Raw genomic sequence first — 22,025 nt, 5'->3', positions numbered from 1 at the left:
TTGAAATTTTGCTGTTGCGGCTAAGCTGCAGGAATGTTGGCTTCACGACCCTCCTTCGTAGTTCGTGTACGTCAAAGCTCCGTCTGCTCTTCATGGCGTTTCAGCCGACAACACCAAATGTGGGGGCCTTGCTGGATCCACTGTCCACCCACCATGTGATGACCCTCTTCTGGGATCCCCCCAGCCAAGGGAAATACACAGCTCTCAATACACCGCTGCTGCGGCGCTACTCCCTCTTTTACATAGAGCGGGCCATGAAACTCCTCTCTCTCTCTCGGGCGTGGGTGATGGTGCCGCTCTCAAGCTCATGGAGAGCACGCTGTCCTTGCTAGGAACGGATGACGGCGGATTCCTCTTCACTCACGTCTTTCTCCGACAGTGGCTTGGTATGACTTGACCTCGCCAACTCCCCGCTGCTGGCTGCAAAGGATTACCCCCCTCTCGCTGAAGAAGCTGATCGCATTCAACTGGCTACCAGGAGCTTCGGCATCCGGGCGATAGTTCCCGACTCACCGACAGCATCTCCTGCGCCCACACCGATTCTCCTGGGAGCCTCCAACTCATCAATTGTGGCTGGCATCGTGGCATGGTGGAAAAGGGCAGTGTCTTTACCATCTGCGTGACAGCGCTGTGGTGCCTTTGCAGTTTTAAGTCCCAGGGAAACAAGCCCACCAGCGTTCTGTAGCAGCCGTGGCTGCTGGCCATAAGGAAAGGCTGCTCTTCATAGAGGACTCGCGCTCGAGGAGCTCTTAAGCTAAAAATAAGCTTCCTAAAATAAGCTTTAAATTATTTTAGGAACAAAATCTGTCTGAACCTTTGGAGGAAATATGAAATATTAAGTCCAGTTTCCACCAGGATCACCTACAGTAACATCAGGATGATCACAGCAAATTGGTCATCAGCTGGCAAAGCTAACAAGGGTTTAACCTGCAGTTCACATGAAAGAGGCTGGGCTGGCAGCATCTGACCAAACATTATTGAGGAGTGGCATAGCTGTAATAATAGAAAGATGTGAAGATGTTACACAGACTACAGACTGAAGGCAGGACAGCAGTGTCTGGTTCAGAGTGGTTAAAATTGAGCTCTTTATAGCCTTCAGTCATTCAGACTGTAAAAGAGCTGGTTTATGAAGAAGTTTAGCATATTTGTAAGAAACCTGGTAAAAATGAGGACTGTGAGTGAACAGACTGGTCAATGTCACAGCTCGATCAAAGGGATTTTTAGTTTTTATTCTCTCAGCTGGAGTTTAACACTCTGAAACAATAAAAACTGTAATCAAACTCAAGATCAGACTAAACCTGATCTGAGGCCAGCAGGTGCAACCAGCTGATGTTCTCAGATCAGATATTAATGTTTATAGTTCAATAAAACTAAAGCAAGTGTAACAGTGTATATTAAACACTGATGTCCATCATCAAACACAAAGACTTTGGAACACTGAGGGATCTTCATGACACTATTTTTCAGAGATCTGATTGGTCAGCAGACTGTGATTGCTTACCTTCTATCTCTAATGTGGAACCACATCTCAGAACTTTGATAGAAAATACAGATTATTGAGCAAAGGAGGCTCTGCCCAGACACAGGAGCTGCAGGAGACAATGTTAGCTCACTGAGACTTCTCCCACTGGGATGTCTGACAGTTTACTGCTGCAGAGTCACAATCAACACAACAGAGTAGTGCTGTGCGTGTGTGTTTGTGTGTGTGTGTGTTTGTGTCCAGGTTTCACTTCCACCTTGGCCTGTGCAGCTTTGTAGATAAAAAAATAGAAGAGTTGGTTGGACTCTGGTTCTGTGAATGTGGCAGATGAGTTAAAGTTGCAGTATGTGTGTGTGTGTGTGTGTGTGTGTGTGTGTGTGTGTGTGTGTGTGTGTGTGTGTTGTTTCTGGATGTTTCTCTGCTTTCACTGTTGAGTCAATCTGACCCAAACAGGATGTTCATGCAGAGACTTGATTTTTCTGCTTTTCCAAACCTTTAATTTGTCCCCATAATTTCCAAAAACAGATATTTGCATATGAATAAACATGTGTCTGGCTGTGCAGGAAACTCTGGTTTATGGTAAAACAAACCATACAAACAATGCATGCCTCGAGCTCTGAAAACCACACACACTGGAAGCGAAACAGAGCTGAAACATGGACATGCCTTCACTTAGTGCAAAGTCAGGGGAGAACCAGTGTAGGCGGAGCTAACATGTTTAGTTTTTATTGGCTGTCAGATATGTCAAGTTCTGTGATGATGACAGGAGACATTTGCACCTGAGCAATAATCAGCCCTGTTCTGAGCTGATGCTCTCAGGTGAGTTACATTCATAAACTGACCCAGGATCAGCTGTTTGAGCTGATGTTTGCTGCAGAAACAAACCTGCATTAAACACTGCGAGCGTGTCAGAAACTCAGTGTGCATTGTCAGTGCCCTCATGTGGTGACAGGGTAAACTGCACAGTGTGCTGGTGGCAGCTCACCTGTGAGTCGGTGTGTGTCAAACAGGCTGAGAACACCTGAGAAAGACCGCCTGCTGAGTCAGTGAGCAGCAGAGCAGCTGCAGGTGGTGGAAACAAATTTGATATCAGAAACACAATGCAGGCTGGGTTCAAAGGTCACCCTAATATCAGTCAGTGAAGGCTGCTGCCAAAACACAGCCAGAGGCAGGAAAGGGTTTCCTGTTTCCTGCAGCTGTGGTTTACAAATGTGTGGTGTGTGCACTCATTCAGTGTTACACAGGTGAGTCAGTAACTCCACCTCATCTGTGCAGCAGTTAAAGGCAATGATCAGTGAATGGAAACCAGGAAGGAAATCAATTCATAAAAACTTCCCATCTTCCAGCTCGCTCTTTGCCCTCTCCTTGGTGGATGGCGCCCCCTGCTGTTCACCGTGTGTGTCTGTTTGCAGAAGCCACAGGAAGCTGTCCAGCTGGTTCTTTGACGGAAAAGTTATTCAAGCCCGCAGCATCTCCATTGAAACAGAAAACTCAGGACTAAACATGACTTTCTGACCCCCCTCCCACTTTAAGCTGTAGGGACATTTGTAACAATATCAGCATCGAAACTGAACAATGATTTAAAGACAAGGTAAAACAACAATAACAACAAAAACAGGTGTGTAGGCAGTGACATCACCGAGGCTATTAGTTATCTCCGTTATCTGATTGAAATAAACTGCTCTCTGATATTAATGCCAAGGATCAGCGCTGGCCAGAGTTTAAACACCGGATCAGATACAAATGTTTCCTGTTTTACTCAAACGTCGTGCTGATACAGCTGCAGGAGTGTGTGTGTATTACTGGACAGGTAGGTGTGGTTTGCTGTCTGGTGTGTAATAACTAACCGCGTGCTTCAATAACGTGAGTAAACAGTTGATAAAGTTTTTTTTCAACTCCAGCTCTCCTGCCTGCATGGACGTTATGTATATGCGCATGCGCCGTGGCGCCCGTGTCCGTCAGGGCGGTGATCTCTCTCCTGTTCTGCGTGTCTCTCTCTCTCTCTCTCTCTCTGTGGGAAAAACCCAAGTAGGAGGAGGACTCCTTCCTCTTCTCCGTCTTGTTCTGCTCCGGCGGCGGTGAGCTCTGATTGGAGTAAATGATAAAAAGCTCCCGGTGCGCGGCGGTGAAGGCAGACAGACGCACGCGGATGTGTCTCCGGAAGCGCAGCGGAAGCCGCCCCGCGGACCTCCTTCAAGCCCAGATTGTGAGTATGAGCTGCAGAGGAGGGGGCGGGGAGCGCGCTTTCACTTCAACCCCCGTGCGGGCTCCCGTCCGCGGCCACGCTGCTCCTCCCTCCCCCCCTGCCAACGAGCGGCCAGTGTGCGGGGGTGGGGGGAGAGGAGGACCCGTGTCTCCTTTCCTGCTTCCTCTCTCAGTGACATTGGACCGACAGCTCTGGGGGAGGAGTGAGGAGAGGAAGGCAGCTCTTTAGTCCTCTTTCCTTCACTCCGTGCTTGTTTCCTTCAGCTCTCATGTGTGCCAAAGACCTGCGGAGGCTCAGTGAGGAAGGCCCGGTGCAGACCAGCAGGGACAAACTTTAATGGGTTAGAGCGGACTTCTGTTCTCCTGCTGTGACAGATGTTCTGGTGTTGTTAGCCATGTTTTGGCGTTCTGACAGAGGTTCTGTTTTCATGAAAAGACGTTCTGGTGTTCTAGCGGAGGCTACGATGTTCTGACAGATGTACGGACAGATGTTCTGACAGATATTCTGGTGTTGTTAGCCATGTTTTGGCGTTCTGACAGAGGTTCTGCTTTCATGAAAAGACGTTCTGGTGTTCTAGCGGAGGCTACGATGTTCTGACAGATGTCCGGACAGATGTTCTGACAGATGTTCTGACAGACGTTCTGGTCTTCTAGCAAAGGCTAAGATGTTCTGACAGATGTCCGGACAGATGTTCTGACAGATGTTCTGACAGACGTTCTGGTGTTCTACTGTGAACGGTATGATATGGCCAAAACAATCCATAAATCCAAAATACTCCCCAAAAAAGGGCACACACAGCTTGGCCCAGACTGCAAGGTCCTCATGGTGATGTGATCTGCCTGACACATCATGTCTGTTAGAAATATTGGGGTAGCTCTCTGGGGTGGCTGTGGCTCAGGTGGTAGAGCAGATCAGCTACTGACTGGAAGGTTGGTGGTTCGATCCTTGGCTTCCCAGGTCTGCATGCCAAGTATCCTTGGGCAAGAACCTAAAACTAACCCCAAGTTGCTCTCCGATGCATCGGAGTGTGAATGTGTGTGAATGCTTAGAGTACAGAAGGAAGTGCTTGTATGAGTGGGTGAATGAGGTCTGTTGTATAGATTGTATAGAGCGCTTTGAGTACTCCGGAAGAGTAGAAAAGCGCTATATAAGAATCAGTGCATTTACTAGAGCAGGGCGATATGACCAAAAATATTTATCACCATATACATTTGAAAATTTGCGATAACGATATAACTGACGATATAATTGACACTAGACAAAATACTTTACAACTCCTCAACTTTATTAGTGCAAAAAAAAAAAATCAATGTATTTTCACTTAAACAAGCAGCTGTTTATGTGCATTAAAGTTATATAAAAATGTAACAGTGCAAATTCCTCGCTGACAGTTTCACCAAAAGGCGTTTCCAGTGGAAACTGGCCGACATATCCTCAGCATAACCATGTATAATATCCACAAAACTGGTTCTGGTGTTCTAGCAAAGGCTAAGATGTTCTGACAGATGTACGGACAAATGTTCTGACAGATGTTCTGACAGACGTTCTGGTGTTCTAGCAAAGGCTAAGATGTTCTGACAGATGTCTGGACAGATATTCTGACAGATGTTCTGACAGACGTTCTGGTGTTCTAGCAAAGGCTACGATGTTCTGACAGATGTACGAACAGATGTTCCGACAGACGTTCTGGTGTTCTAGCAAAGGCTAAGATGTTCTGACAGATGTCCGGACAGATGTTCTGACAGACGTTCTGGTGTTCTAGCGGAGGCTACGATGTTCTGACAGATGTACGGACAAATGTTCTGACAGATGTTCTGGTCTTCTAGCAAAGGCTAAGATGTTCTGACAGATGTTCTGACAGACGTTCTGTTGTTCTAGTGGAGGCTACGATGTTCTGAGAGATGTACGGACAGATGTTGTGACAGATGTTCTGACAGACGTTCTGTTGTTCTAGCGGAGGCTACGATGTTCTGACAGATGTCCGGAGAGATGTTCTGACAGACGTTCTGGTCTTCTAGCAAAGGCTAAGATGTTCTGACAGATGTCCGGACAGATGTTCTGACAGATGTTCTGGTCTTCTAGCAAAGGCTAAGATGTTCTGACAGACGTTCTGGTGTTCTAGCAAAGGCTAAGATGTTCTGACAGATTTCCGGACAGATGTTCTGACAGATGTTCTGACAGACGTTCTGGTGTTCTAGCAAAGGCTAAGATGTTCTGACAGATGTCCGGACAGATGTTCTGACAGACGTTCTGGTGTTCTAGCGGAGGCTACGATGTTCTCACAGATGTCCGGACAGATGTTCTGACAGATGTTCTGGTGTTCTAGCAAAGGCTAAGATGTTCTGACAGATTTCTGGACAGATATTCTGAAAGATGTTCTGACAGACGTTCTGGTGTTCTAGCGGAGGCTACGATGTTCTGACAGATGTACGGACAGATGTTCTGACAGACGTTCTGACAGACCTTCTGGTGTTCTAGCAGAGGCTAAGATGTTCTGACAGATGTTCTGACAGACGTTCTGGTGTTCTAGCAAAGGCTAAGATGTTCTGACAGAAGTATGGACAAATGTTCTGACAGATGTTCTGACAGATGTTCTGGTGTTCTAGTAAAGGCTAAAATATTCTGACAGATGTTCTTACAGGCGTACTGGTGTTCTAGCGGAGGCTACAATGTTCTGACAGATGTACGGACAGATGTTCTGACAGACGTTCTGGTGTTCTAGCAAAGGCTAAGATGTTCTGACAGATGTCCGGACAGATGTTCTGATAGATGTTCTGACAGACGTTCTGGTGTTCTAGCGGAGGCTACGATGTTCTGACAGATGTACGGACAGATGTTCTGACAGATGTTCTGACAGACGTTCTGCTGTTCTAGCGGAGGCTAAGATGTTCTGACAGTTGTTCTGACAGACGTTCTAGTGTTCTAGCAAAGGCTAAGATGTTCTGACAGATGTCCGGACAGATGTTCTGACAGATGTTCTGACAGACGTTCTGGTGCATTAACAAGAGTTCTGTTGTCATGAAAGACATTCTCATTAGGGGTGGGTTTTTATAATCGATTCATCGATTAAAATCGATTCTGGCTTGGATAACGTAAAATCGATTCATTAAAATCCTGAATCGATTTTTTAATATAAATTTATTTTGTCCGAAATGCCAGAATCTCTGGTGACATCTCACAAAATTTCAAGAACCACCAAACAGTAAATGAGAGCAGGTACAGGGATTCTGCACATAGACTTAAACACACAGCGCGACCCGCGGATCAGAATCAGTTAGATGTCGCCTTTCTCACAGTCGGGGCTGAAAGCCGACAGCTCGCTGATCCGGGTCCGCGCTTTGTGTTCACGCCCTTTATGCGCTGATTCTAAAGCTGTTAGTTTGATCTCTCTCCAAACAATATTGACCGAACCAGCAGCAAAAGAAGATCCAAACGCTTCACATAAACATCGTCATGAATTCACTCTTTTACTGTTTTGCTTCCATTGCGATGCGCAGCTCTCTCTCTCTCCCTCTCCCTCTCTCCCTCCCTCCCCCCTCTCTCTCTCGAACAGTTTCGCTTTCTTCATTATTCGCTTGCTTGTTACGCACAAGTCTACTGTTGTTTACAGCGCTGTCGGCCGCTGTTTTTTTCCCTTTTACATTCTTCCGAAAAGAAAACCTCATTTCTGCTGTTCAATACTGAACAAATTTAAACTTTTTAATATTATTCAAAATGCAAAATGCTTAGCCGTGTGTCTAATAAAACCGCTGTAACGTCAGAGGTAATGTTCATTAATTAATGGTTTTCTTTCGTTTTTGATGTACTGCAGAATATTTTTATAAAATCCCAGGCCAGGAAAATCACCTTCATGTTTTTCTGTGTTTTATCTTCAGCTACTTTGACACAAAGGCATCTGCTGTGATGCTCACACCTTGGATAAAGTCTTGCGAGTGTCAGCTTCCTTTTTATAGATACAAAAATATGTAAATGTTCTGATCTGAATTATACTTCTGACTGTCAAAATTTCCCAGATTTAAATTGAATCGAATCGAATTAAATCAAATCGTGGATCGAATCGATTTGGGACCTTGTGAATCGGAATTGAATCGATTCTAGAAATCAGTGACGATACCCAGCCCTAATTCTCATGTTCTGAAAGATTTTGACCTTGTAAGAGAGGCTCTGAAGATCTGACGTAGGTTCTGGTGTTCTGACAGATGTTCTGGTGTTCTAGCAAAGGCTACGATGTTCTGACAGATGTACGGACAGATGTTCTGACAGATGTTCTGACAGACGTTCTGTTGTTCTAGCGGAGGCTACGATGTTCTGACAGATGTCCGGACAGATGTTCTGACAGACATTCTGGTCTTCTAGCAAAGGCTAAGATGTTCTGACAGACGTTCTCGTACTCTGACAGAGGTGTTGATGCCGCTGATGCTTTAGTGTTCTGACACAGGTTCTGTTATCAGGAAATATGTTCTGGTATTCTGACAGAGGCTCTCATGGATAGATACAGGAGCCTGATAAAGAGTCCAGTCTACAATACACAACAAGACACGACACACTTAAAGGTGCCATCTTATACTATAAGATTTAATATATTTACAACAGTGTTTTTTTTTTGTTTTTGTTTTTTTGTTTTTTGCCTGTCCCGTTTGGCTCTTTTGCATCAGAATTGTTGTCTAAAGGCAAAGAAAGATGCCCAACGGATTTACTTTACCAAATTGACCATCCCAGCCTTGCCGTAATGGTCCATTTGATTCACCTTTTATTGTTTATTTTATTTTCACTTACTGAATACGGGACAGACTTGACTGGGGGAAAGAAGGGGAGAAAGAAAGAGGGAAAGAGAAACAGCTGAGAAGAGGGACGGGGGAGAAGGGCAAAAAACAAAAACCAACAGAATGAGCAGAAAAAAAAAAAAAGAAATAAAAAATGCATCTATCAATCACCTGGGTCACCTGCTGAGAAAGAAAAAAGAAAACAAGCAGAAGAGAACAAGAGTAATAGAATAAACAACATCACAATGATATATGGGAATATGACAGTAAATACTAAATATTAAACATTATTGTGCAGCACATAAGATCAACAGAACACAGTGTGCTTTGAGGTAGGAGCCAAAAAGGGTGTAGTTTGTGGGTGTGATCACCCGTGTGTACACCTGTGAGCATGGACGCGCTTGTTTTTTTTTAAAAGGTTCCTTCATGTAATGATCTGCTAGAGGGTGTGGGGGGGCCACAGCCCCGTCCTCCAGGGCATGAAGCAGGTATGGAGGAGATCAAAACTCCAGACATCCAGAGGCCCCCAGAACACAAGAGACCAAGGAAGACCAACAGAGGGGCAGCCGCGCCACTGTCCCAGAAAGAGCTGAGGAGAGTCCCAGATGAGGGCTCACTCAGCAGCCGCGGAGCAGAAGCCAGGGGGAGTTGCAGTGACGCGCCCGTGAGCTCCGCCGGCAGCCAGCCGTGCCTGAGTGACCGAGCCCCAGGCCGAGAGGCCGGGGGCACCCCACCTCCGAAGTGGCCCGAGCGAGCCCCAGGCTCCAGGCCCCGATAAGCGGCCGCCAAGGAGTGAGCCGGTGTGTACCTGGACGCCCATCCCCGGACACAAAGAACCACCAACGCACCGATGTCTGAGGGAGTCCGCCACTGGCAGGGGAAGTGGTGGTAGGGGGAGATAGGCCTCCAAACCTTGGAGGGCCTAAGATGTCCCCAGAGAGGTGGCGCCTGACACCCAGCCTGACATATAGACACAGAAATACAGGCACACACATTTACAAACATCCATTCCCACCCTCATGCTCTCATATGCACTTACTCCACACTCAACCAACGTGGAGACAGACATAAAGAGACGCTGTACACACGATCACACTCCCCAAGCGTACTCTACAAACCGGGTCTAGGTACCCTTGCCCCTGGAGGGGGAACTGCACCCAGACCCAGGTGGTATTACCTTTTTCCCTGCGGTGGGGGGAGGCAGACCGCCCCGACTCCGCAGCAGCAGGAAGGCCCCACACTCCAGACCGCAGTCGGACGGCCAACTCCTCCTCCTAGCCCCCCCGCTCCAGCAGGTCGCAGAGAATGGGGGTGAGAGAAGACTCCAAACCTCCCTCCACCCGCTCATTGTAGTGTTGATGCATGTGTGTTCTAAGGTGCATTTAAAACCCAGGAGGGCATGGAGCTACCTGCCAGAGAGCAGCAGGTAAGCGCATGGTCCCTCCTGCTAGCCCTCAATGTCTACGTGTATTTAACCTTGAGAGGTGGACAACGACGCCAGGGGTGGGGTGTACACCCTGATGGTACTTTGGATTCCGTGTATCGTGCCCACCCCCAAGATCCTATATGTATGTGTAATGAGAGTGTGAGTAATGTGAATGTCTAAGTTGTGGGATAAAATTGAGGCAGAGGCAGCCAGAAGGGGACAGGGGGGGGGGGGGGGGGGGTAGCCTCCTCTGCACCCTGGTGACATACCTCTACTCCAAGGTCCTGCATGTGTTAAAAAAGTCCAAATAAAGTTAGTTAAACATGGTAAAATTAAAACTGACATTTTATAACAGAAGTGCAAACAGCATTCAAAAACTTTTTGTGCACTACCAGTTAGGGCTGCTCAATTAATCGAATTTTAATCACGATTACGATCTGGGCTTTCAACGATCATTTTTTTTTTTTTTTTTTTTTGAGAATTATAGGCGCTTTCAACGATCATTAAAAATGACTGAGCCGATTATTAGCCCCTCCCTCATTTATCTGCGACACCTTAAAGGCTGGTCTGTGAAAATATTGTCGGGCATAAACCGGTCCGTGGCGCAAAAAAGGTTGGAGACCGCTGATTAAGAGGACCCGAGGGAAGCTCGGAAAGCTAAGCAGGAGTTATTTGGAGAGGAGAGAGTGACTGCCGTTGGTTGAAAAGAGAGGTAAAAAAAAAACTTCAGTGGTGTTGCACACTATTTTATATTATTTTTTAAAGTCATTATTCAATACATTGTTATTGTTAACCCTTTAAAGCCGGTCAGAGCAGCACGCTCCGTGTTGTGTAACTATTTTTAAATCCCTGTAGAACCTGAACCGCGTAAGCTAGCACAATAATTTGTTTTGCATATGAAACCAGAGGAGTTGTACTTACATCTTATGCCATCAGCTTGTCCTCAGTCACGATTTCCTTCCACATATAGTTTTGCAAAAATTGCATAAAAAGCGCTTGCAGGAACAAAAACATAATATTCCAGAAACACGCTTTGCCGATCCGATCAGCTGTTCGTAACACTTCCCACAGTGAAACAGACGTCAGCGCGAACTATCGCATGTCCGCCATTTCCTGCCCGAAACCGGAAGTGACGTCATTTTCGTGGAAAATTTAGTTTTTTTTTACTTGTAGGCCTTAAAAGCCTATACTGGTCATGTTTGACTTTTCTGAATAGTTTCTGGGATGCTTAGAACTCGAATTGCACTGCTGGAAATAGTTTATTTTGATGCACCTGCTGTTTTCTTTGCAAATTTGCATCATAGGATTGTTTTTTGTTTTTCCTGCAGTGTATAAAAATTGCTGTATCTCCAAAATAAAACTATGAAGACACTCAAAATAAATTTCCTGTTGTTGTAAACTATTTTTTGCAACTTTTTTGTATTTAAAGTTTTGAGGGATAAGCCTCTTAAATTTCTCCAAGTAGAAATATATGTAAAAAAAACAAAAACGATTTTCAATTTTTTTGTAGTTTATTGCACTTTTTTGCCATTAATGTAGTTACTATGGACTTAATGCATACATATTATTAAAATATGGGCTATAACAGTTGTATAGCAACTTGAAATGCTCCCACAAATGGCACTACAACATGTAAAAAAATAATATAAGCTCTGGCGGACTTGGTTCTATAGTAGGTCTTAAAGGGTTAAATAAATATCGTCAAATAATCGAGATCTCAATTTCAGTGAAAATAATCGTGATTATCATTTTTGCCATAATCGAGCAGCCCTACTACCAGTCGAACGTTTGGACACACCTTCTCATTGAATGGTTCTTCTTTATACAAAAAAGGGTGAAATAACTCAGAACCGTGTTTTAGATTCTTGGTAACATCCAGCCTTTACTTTGATTCCTGCTTTGCTCACTCTTCTCATTCTCTCCATGAGCTTCATGGGGTCGTCTCCTGAAATGGTTTTCCAACAGTCCTGAAGAAGTTCCCAGAGATGCTGAGCACTTGTTGGCCTTTTGCCTTTACTCTGCGCTCCATCCCAATCCATCTCCACTGGGTTTAGGTCAGGTGACTGTGGAGGCCTCACATCACTCTCCTTCTTGGTCAAACAGCCCTCACACAGCCTGGAGGTGTGTTTGGGCTCATTGTGCTGTCCTGGCATGTGTCTGCAGGATGCTGTGGTAGCCATGCTGGTTCAGTTATTATGGTTCTTGCCATAATATGAATTCTAACAGTTGTCAAATAGGGCTGTGTTTGACAACTGTGAACCCTGACAGGCACACCTGTGAGGTGAAACCATGTCAGGTGACGACATCATGTAGCTCACTGAGAGAAGGCCGAGGGTTTGCAATCAGCAAAGCAAAGGATGGCTACTTTCAGAATTTAAAATATAAAACACATTTAGTGTTTTTATCAATCTTTCTTTGCTACATAATTCTATAAAGCTCGATGCATATATTTGACGTTTGTATCTACAATGTGTAAAGTAGTAAAAATACAGAAAAACCATTCAATGAGAAGCTGTGTCCAAACGTTCGACTGGTAGTGTAAATGTAAGAAAAACACCTGTGTGAAGCTGAAGTTTATTTATTTAGCACATTACCAACAGTCCATGCTGCACAAAGTGCAATGTAAAATACCACTAAAATAAGATGCACAACAGTGATGCAGGTAAAACATCGAAGAGAGGAAAAAAAATAAAACAAGTAAATAAAAACAACAACTAAGGCTGTTAAAACCAAAATGTTTAGGTCAACGTGTGTTAAAAGCCAGACCATAAAAATGTGTCTTTAGTGATGATTTAAAATGTTAGTGTTTGTGCAGGTCTAATATTAAGACGAAGACTATTGCAGAGTCTGGTTCCTGCCACAGAGAAGCCTCTGTCACCACCACACTTTAGTCCAGGAGTAGTTAAGGTTAGTTCTGACCTGGACCACACGGTCCAACAACAAGAATGCAGAGTTAAGAGAATATCATTAACAACCCTTCAAAGTGCCGTCTCTGTGTTGTGTACTGATTTAAAACAAGATTGAAACTTTTCATCGATCTCATTAAGACCGAGGTAAGCCTGCAACTGTAAACTGTAAATAGACCAGTTTCTCCAGAACTTTTGAAAGAAAGGGAAGCTTTGAGATTGGTCTGTAATTGGACAGAACAGTTGGGTCCAGATTGTGATTTTTAAGACGAGGCTGAACTATAGCTTGTTTAAAACATGATGGGACACAGCCTGTAGCAAGGCAAGTGTTGATTAATCTGTGGATAAAAGCCCAACAGTATTAAAAGTATTTTTAAGCAGATTTGGAGGAAGCCGATCTGATGTGCAGTGTGATGATCTTCGGTGATGAACTACCACAGACAGTTCACTCAAACTGAGACAGCTGAGCACACAGGAGGAACACTGAGGTCTGAGGCAGGGGGCGACCAGACATAAGAAACTTTATCAGTAAAAATGCTGAAAAGTCATCAACTATACATCTGACATCACCACATGGACAAAAAATCAGATTAAAACATTATAAAGTACCTGAGGCTGTTTGTGGACACCAGGTTTGAGACAAGCTGAGTGTTTGCAGTCTGTGCAGCCTCTTGGTAAGCAGAGACACAAACATGAAGCCTATCGTTTTTCCATCTCCTTTCAGCGTGTCTGCAGTCACGTCTAAGGCTGTGCGTATGTTCATTCAGCCATGGCTCTGATAATGGCTCAGCACGCACAGTCCTGAGTGGAGCGATTCAGTCCAAGATTTAAGTGCAGGTTGAATTAAAGATGTCAGAACGTCCTCAGCGCTTTCACAGCTGGAGTTCATTTTTCCACAAACCATAAATGCAATAGAAAACTTAGGCGCTATCAAAGTATTAAGGGCTCGTCCTTTGTGGGCTACAGTGCACGGCTTATCCACAAACAGCCCAAAGTTAAAGTGAACAACTCAGGAAAATGATCAGAGACGTGCACGTAGAGCAGGGCGATATGACCAAAAATATTTATCACGATATATATTTGAAAATTTATTTATGTATATTTATATATTTGAAAATTGATGATAATGAAAATTGTGATAACAATATAACTGATGCAAGACAAAATACTTCACAACTCCACAACTTTATTAGTGCAAAAAACCCCATTAATATATTTTCACTTAAACAAGCAGCTGTTTTTTTATGTGAATTAAAGCTGTATAACAATGTAACAGTGCAAATGCAAATTCCTCGCAGACAGTTTAACCAAAAGGCATTTCCAATGGAAATGGGCTGACATATGCTGAGCATAACCATGTATAATATCCACACAAGTTAAAAACTGGCGCTTTGCAACATGGAACTGCAGTGTGCCAAATAAACAAGTCAAATAGGTATTTTTCGGACCATAAGGTGAACGGGATTATAAGAAAACCAAACAGTCAAACTTGACTCATTCTTCTCGCTTCCTCCACGTCTGTACCATTGATTCATTAATGTTGAATTCTCTCACAGCTGCTCTAGTCCCATGTTCTACTAGTCCCTACTAGTTCTACTCTAGTCCCAAGTTTGAAATCCACTTCATAAGCAGTCTCTTAACAGGAGCCATTTGTGGTCCTTATACACACACACTACTGTAATATTATGTTGAAGCACAGTACGTATCACTCCGCGAGGCTCCTGCCTACAATAGCCGTAATGCTCCAACAATCCATCAGCTGGTGCGCCTTCGTCGCTTACCAAAGGCGTACTAAAACATTTTTGACAGATTTCTGCATGTACCACATAAAATCGGTTAGAGGTCAGTAAGCACAACCAGAATTCATACATAAGGCGCACTGTTGATTTTTGAGAAAATTAAAGGTGTTTAAGAGCACCTTATAGTACGGCAATAACGACGGCACGCTTGCATGTTCTACCAAAAACTGTGCTTTGTTGTGTATCTGACGGATGAAAGCTAAACCAGTTCCACACTAGAGGTGGGAATCACCATACATCCCACGATACGATATTATCACAATACTTAACTCACGATACGATATTATTGCAATTTTTAAAAATATTTTGTGATATTCAGATTCTGTACATAAAGGTAAACTTTATCAATATTCAATTTATCTAATATCAAAGTCTCGCACTCAGTCTTTCTCTCATTTCAGTTTTATTGTTGACAAACTGAACAGTTTGTATTACAGTCTAGTCCAACTTAACTGAATGCAACCATCTGGTGCAATTACAGCTATTCTGAACTATGAAATTTATTCTTGCTCAGAAAAAGGATCAACATGCTCTGAAGTCAGAGCCAAGATGGCGCCGCGGATGGTCGCCCTGGTGCTTCAGTGCGTTACTTTTGTTTTGTTTTTGTGCATTTCTTCTGTGTCTGGGCACTCCTCTGGATACTCGTACACCAGAGAAGAGCTCCTTAACTACAGGACTACAACGCCTGTGGATTTATTTCCAATATTTGTCGCATCTGCGGCAGATTTACTGCTGACTCTGACCAGGAAAGCGAGACGCCGAAAGAGAGGGAAGCGAGCCGGCGCACTCGTGCGTTTGAGGAGACGCGGACTGCGAACTGCTCTTCCTGGGATCTTCCTTTCTAATGTACGCTCACTCGGGAATAAGATTGACGAACTGGCCCTGATGAGAAGCATGAACAGAGACTTTGCCTCCTCCTGTGTCTTATGTTTTACGGAGTCGTGGCTCAGTGAGAACATCCCAGACTGCGCGCTCAAGCTGGAGGGCTGCCATCTGCTGCGCGCGGACCGGCAGGCCGCTCTCTCCGGTAAGTCCAAAGGTGGAGGTCTCTGCTTCTACATCAATAGTGGCTGGTGCACAGATGTGACAGTGATTGCTCAGCACTGCTCTTCCTCTCTGGAATATCTTTTTATCCACTGCAAACCGTTTTATTCTCCGCGGGAGTTTGCTTCATTCATCCTGGCCGCTGTTTACATCCCGCCAGACGCAGATGCGCAGGCAGCTCAGTGCGCACTCGCGGAGCAGATTCTCCACACGGAGCGGACATTCCCGGACTCTCTCATCATTGCTCTTGGGGACTTTAACAAAGCCAATCTGAGCCATGAGCTTCCAAAATATAAGCAGTATATTAAATGCCCGACCAGAGAGGAGAGGACATTGGACCACTGTTACAGCACGATCAGCGGGGCCTATCGCGCGGTGCCCCGCGCTTCACTCGGACTTTCTGACCACGTCATGATCCACCTAATCCCCGCGTACAGACAGAGGCTGAAGCTCTCCAAACCTGTCGTGAGGACTAAAAAACTGTGGAGCAACGAGGCTGTGGAGGAGCTTCGCACGTGTTTGGAGACCACAGACTGGGACACATTGAAGGCTGCTTCTAACAGCTTGGACGAGTTTACGGACACTGTCACCTCCTATATCCACTTCTGTGAGGACAGCATTGTGCCATCACGCACCAGGGTGAGTTATAACAATGACAAACCCTGGTTTACTCCTAAACTCAAAAAGCTGTGGCTGGAAAAGAGAAAGGCGTTCAGAAGCGGAGACAGGGACTGCTACAGAGAGGCCAAGTACAGGTTCACTAAAGAAGTGGACATTGCTAAACATCAGCACTCTGAGAAGATGCAGCAGCAGATCTCAGAGAATGACTCGGCCTCTGTGTGGAAAGGTTTTAGGAATATCACAAACTACAAGCCTAAAACCCCCCACTCCACTGATGACTTGCTCTTAGCCAACACCCTAAACGACTTCTACTGCCGTTTTGACGAGCCATCAGGCAGCCTTCACACCTCCAACGGCCCCAACAATAGAGACACTTTGGACACTAATTCCCCCACCTCTCCCCCCTCCATAGAGCCATCACCACCTTCAAACCGTTCACCTACAACACCCCCCTCCTCACCCCACACAAAAGAGGATTTCACACCACCTCCTCCCACCACAACTCTTCATATTCATGAAGCAGATGTGAGGAAGCAGTTTAAGAACCTGAATGCTCGGAAAGCTCCCGGCCCAGACGGTGTGTCTCCTGCCACCCTCAGACACTGTGCAAACAAGCTGGCCCCAGTGTTTTCTGGCATTTTCAACTCCTCACTGCAGGCATGTCATGTGCCTGCCTGCTTCAAGTCCTCTACCATAATCCCTGTCCCCAAGAAACCTAGGATCACTGGACTAAATGACTACAGACCCGTGGCTCTGACATCTGTGGTCATGAAGTCTTTTGAGCGCCTAGTTCTCTCCCATCTCAGGACCCTCACGGCCCCCCTCCTGGACCCCCTGCAGTTTGCATATAGAGCCAACAGGTCTGTAGACGACGCCATCAACATGGCCCTACACTTCATCCTGCAGCATCTGGACTCCCCAGGAACCTACGCCAGGATCCTGTTTGTGGACTTCAGCTCTGCCTTCAACACCATCCTTCCAGACCATCTCCGAGACAAGCTTTCCCAGATGAATGTGCCTGATCCCATCTGCCGGTGGATCACTGACTTCCTGACGGACAGGAAGCAGCATGTGAGGCTGGGAAAGAATGTCTCGGACTCCCGGACCATCAGCACCGGCTCCCCTCAGGGCTGTGTTCTTTCTCCTCTGCTCTTCTCCCTGTACACCAACTGCTGCACCTCCACCCACCAGTCTGTCAAGCTAATCAAGTTTGCAGATGACACCACCGTTATTGGACTCATCTCGGACGGGGACGAGTCTGCCTACAGGAGGGAGGTTGAACGTCTGGTGTTCTGGTGCAGCCACAACAACCTGGTGCTGAATGCCCAGAAGACAGTGGAGATTATTGTGGACTTCAGGAAGCACACAGCCCCACTCCCCCCCATCATCCTGACTGACACCCCCATCACCTCTGTGGACTCATTCCGCTTCCTGGGTACCACCATCACCCAGGACCTGAAGTGGGAGCCCACCATCACCTCCGTCATCAAGAAAGCCCAGCAGAGGATGTACTTCCTGAGGCAGCTGAAGAAATTCAACCTGCCAACACGGACGATGATGCAGTTCTACACTGCAATCATCGAGTCCATCCTCACCTCCTCCATCACCGTGTGGTACGCTGGAGCCACTATCAGGGACAAACAGAGACTGCAGCGTGTTGTGCGCTCTGCTGAGAAGGTGATTGGCTGCAGACTCCCATCTTTGCAGGACCTGTACACCTCCAGGACACTGGGGCGTGCAGCTCGGATCTCAGCTGACCCTTCTCACCCTGGACACAGTCTGTTTGACCTGCTCCCCTCAGGCAGGAGGCTCCGGTCCATTCGCACCAGAACCTCTCGCCATAAGAACAGTTTCTTCCCCTCTGCTGTTGGACACATGAACAATAACCATATGACTGTTCCCACCACTAACACATGACCCTACGCTGTGTTCACTGCATCATTCCATGTTTGGCACTGATCACCACCTGCACTCATGTATATATCTTTCAACGTAGCACTCTTAATTCTTATTCTCATGTATATATCTCATGTATATCTCATGCACATATCTTCCCACGTAGCACTTTTAATTCTTATCCCTACTTTTATTTTTTTCCATGTCTATTTAAGTGCTATTTATGACAGCATGTTTGCACTGAAGCACCGCAGCAATTTCCTAATGTTGTAAACCTGCTCAACATTTGGCAATAAACCCCATTCTGATTCTGATTCTGATTCTGATTCTGAAAAACTTTTTTGTAACAAAATATCGATTCCTGCTGTCCCTGTATCGATACATTATTAGCAAACAAAATATCCCGATACTACACAGTATCGATTTTTCCCCCACCCGTATTCCACACCACTGAAGTTTCAGCATTTTTACAAACCAGTTCTGGTTCATCGTTTCATTCAACGATCCACTTTCGCCCTTCTCATTCTCCGTCGCCGCCATGTTCATATGAAAACAAAGGCACTGCGCATGCGCGTTTTACCCATATTCTATCACGATATTTTATTTTCTCATCGTTGCCCAACATTATACTGGTGTTACTGTGAACAGTATGATATGGCCAAAAAAATCCATAAATCCAAAATACTCCCCAAAAAAGGGCACACACAGCTTGGCCCAGATGTGGCTCACATCTGCAAGTTTTACAAAGACTGCAAGGTCCTCATGGTGATGTGATCTGCCTGACACATCATGTCTGTTAGAAATATTGGGGTAGCTCTCTGGGGTGGCTGTGGCTCAGGTGGTAGAGCAGATCAGCTACTGACTGGAAGGTTGGTGGTTCGATCCTTGGCTTCCCAGGTCTGCATGCCAAGTATCCTTGGGCAAGAACCTAAAACTAACCCCAAGTTGCTCTCCGATGCATCGGAGTGTGAATGTGTGTGAATGCTTAGAGTACAGAAGGAAGTGCTTGTATGAGTGGGTGAATGAGGTCTGTTGTATAGATTGTATAGAGCGCTTTGAGTACTCCGGAAGAGTAGAAAAGCGCTATATAAGAATCAGTGCATTTACTAGACCAGGCCGATATGACCAAAAATATTTATCACCATGTACATTTGAAAATTTGCGATAACGATATAACTGACGATATAATTGACACTAGACAAAATACTTTACAACTCCTCAACTTTATTAGTGCAAAAAAAAAAAATCAATGTATTTTCACTTAAACAAGCAGCTGTTTATGTGCATTAAAGTTATATAAAAATGTAACAGTGCAAATTCCTTGCTGACAGTTTCACCAAAAGGCGTTTCCAGTGGAAACTGGCCGACATATCCTCAGCATAACCATGTATAATATCCACAAAACTTAAAAAGAGGTTATACACACACAATACGGTAATATTATGTTGAAGCACAGTACGTATCACTCCGCGAGGCTCCGCCTACGACAGCCGTAATGCTCCGACAATCCATCAAGCGGTGCGGCTTCGTAGCTCAGCAAAGTCGTACTGAAACATTTGACAGATTTTCGAGCGCCGTGCACATAAAATCGTTTCGAGGTCAGTAAACACAACCAGAGTTCATACATAAGGCACACGGGATTATAAGGGGCGCTATCGACTTTCAGGAAAATCAAAGGATTGATTTTAAGTGTGCCGTATTTTCCAAACAACACGGTAATAACGACGGCCCGCTAGCATGCGCTACCAAAAATAGTGCTTTGTTGTGTATCTGACGGACGAAAGCTAAACCAGTTCCACACCACTGAAGCTGCAGCATTTTTACAAACCAGTTCTGGTTCATCTGTTTCATTCAACGATCCGCTTTCGCTCTTCTCATTCTGCATCGCCACCATGTGCGTATGTAAACAAAGGCACTGCGCATGCGCGTTTTACCCATATTCTATCGCGATATTTCATTTTCCTATCGTTGCCCAACATTACACCGGTATTACCGTGAACGGTATGATATAGCCCCGCCCTAGCATTTACCATTTACTCTCATAATGACTATGAGGTTTGTTGAATTTCTCAGGTTAACCCTGATCATGTGTTGCTAACCTGGAATTCAAACGTGAGGCCAAGCAGTGTTGCTGCCTTGCTCATGTGAGAGAATTGAACCGTGTTCCTTAAATTTAGAGCTGCATTTGGAACAAACAGACACAAAGTGTTCCTCCGTGCTTCCTTCCTTTCTTGGTGTGTCGATGACTCGTATAGCTTACGTCAGGATAAGCTGCAGTATGGGGATTTATGGGAATGTTGTCATTATGACCATATAGGGTGCTGGGTCTGGTTTCAGGAGGAAGAGACACTGAAAAGCAGAAATAACGTGTTTCTGCATTGAAGGAATCGTATTTCGAGCAGTAGTTTTTACATCCAAGTCCCTCAGAGTGGAACAAACACCTGTCTGTAATCATTACTGATCACCTGCGGGTGCTTCGCCTCGACTCCGTTTCCCTTCTTTCTGAACACCCAGCCCTCCCTTCATGTCACTCTTGGTTTTACATATTAGGCTTAAAAGCATGTTGGAGGTGAGGGTTGTGGGTCATTGCAATAATGTGTCTTAATGTGAAAGTCTTTGGAAGCCTCTGGAAAGAAAGCTGTGCTGGTTTGTTTGAAGTCTCTTGTCAACTTTGAATAAAGCCACCTCTCAGATAGCCGCCGGAGGACGAGGAGCAGGACGGCTTTTTCTGTCTTCCTGTTGCCAGTTGGTACACACTTCCTCTTCCTGCGTCTTTCTTCATTATGTCTGTTGCTTACTTCCTCTTTTTCAGACTGCTCATCTTCTTCCCTTCTGTCTGTTTCTCCTTTTGTCTTGTGTTTCTAGCACTCCGGCCATCTTTGCTTCATCGATGCGTACGTCTGTGGGCTTTTATCAGACGATGCTGCTTCATCAGCCTGTTAAAGGTCATATTCACTCAGAGAACCGCAGCAGTGATTCAAGATACAAGAACTTTATTGTCAGTACAACAGTATACACAGTATGCAGCGTACCGAAATACCCCCCCCCCCCCCCCCCCCCCATGGTGCATTTATAAGAATATAAAAGATAAATCTCCAAGAGATATAAATCTAGGCATTACAAAAAATAGTAACTTATAAAATAAAAAGGTACTATTACTAACTATACAATACTAACTGTACAATAAACAAAGGACAGAGGCAATACGAAGTGGATTGTGCAGCAGGTATTGAACACTTCCAAAAAAAAAAAAAAAAAAAAAAAAAAAAAAAAAAAGAACACAATAACTGGAAGATGATGATGGAGACAGATTGGACAGTACATGAAGCAGATGTGGGACTGACAGAGAAACTTGTGATAAGCCGACATTACCCAAGATGACGATCAAAGTGACTCTGTGTTATCCAACATGTAAGCGAGGAAACTGCTAAAGAAAAAACAAGTGGCTTTAAAGAGTTCCATCTCCTCTCCGTTCATAAATAGACACACAAACATCGTGTAGTTCTTCACATGATAAAATACACATGGAGTCAGCCTGTGACTCATCGTGGTGCCTCCTTAATGTGACGTCAGAGGTTTGATCCCTGTTCCTTCGTCCTGGATGCTGTCCTTGGACAAACCCCTGAACACAGAGGTTTCCTGTGTGCTGGTGTGTCAGGGTGTGAATATAGAAACGCTAACAGCAGTGAGGGTCCGTTTACAGCCTTTATCTCCCCTAGCCTTAACCCTAATCTCCCCCATTGTCAGCTTTTCCTATTGAAAGTGATAAAGAGTGGTGGCATGATGGCTGACCACTGATTCTAACTTCTTCCTTCCAGAGTTGGAGAAAAAGCATTTTCAGAACCAGAAATTTCAGTTACTCGTTTTTTTCTGTCCATGTGTTA

At 45.0% G+C, this 22,025-nt stretch overlaps 1 protein-coding gene across 4 annotated transcripts in view; it reads left to right on the top strand.

The window, feature by feature from the left end:
- The first annotated feature begins 3,493 nt into the window (after window positions 1-3,493).
- The window catches only part of LOC147305428 (regulator of G protein signaling 17-like), a 44,514-nt gene continuing 25,982 nt past the window's right edge, over window positions 3,494-22,025 (top strand). Inside the window, exon 1 of one of the 4 annotated variants that reach the window (XM_086278595.1) lies at window positions 3,494-3,686. In XM_086278595.1, the coding sequence (XP_086134721.1) occupies window positions 3,579-3,686 (108 nt within the window). In that variant the 5' untranslated portion in view covers window positions 3,494-3,578. The remainder of the gene's footprint in view (window positions 3,687-22,025) is intronic. The other 3 variants (XM_086278596.1, XM_086278598.1, XM_086278597.1) reach the window with 3 other exon arrangements.

Source organism: Aulonocara sp. 'chitande type north' Nkhata Bay, linkage group LG20 (assembly GCF_057382095.1).
Source record: "Aulonocara sp. 'chitande type north' Nkhata Bay isolate Kocher_YH1m ecotype deep benthic linkage group LG20, A_spYH_male_GT1.1, whole genome shotgun sequence".
Classification (NCBI taxonomy): Eukaryota; Metazoa; Chordata; class Actinopteri; order Cichliformes; family Cichlidae; genus Aulonocara; species Aulonocara sp. 'chitande type north' Nkhata Bay.
Note: the sequence above shows the minus strand (reverse complement) of the source record. Positions and strands in the feature narration are given on the sequence as shown.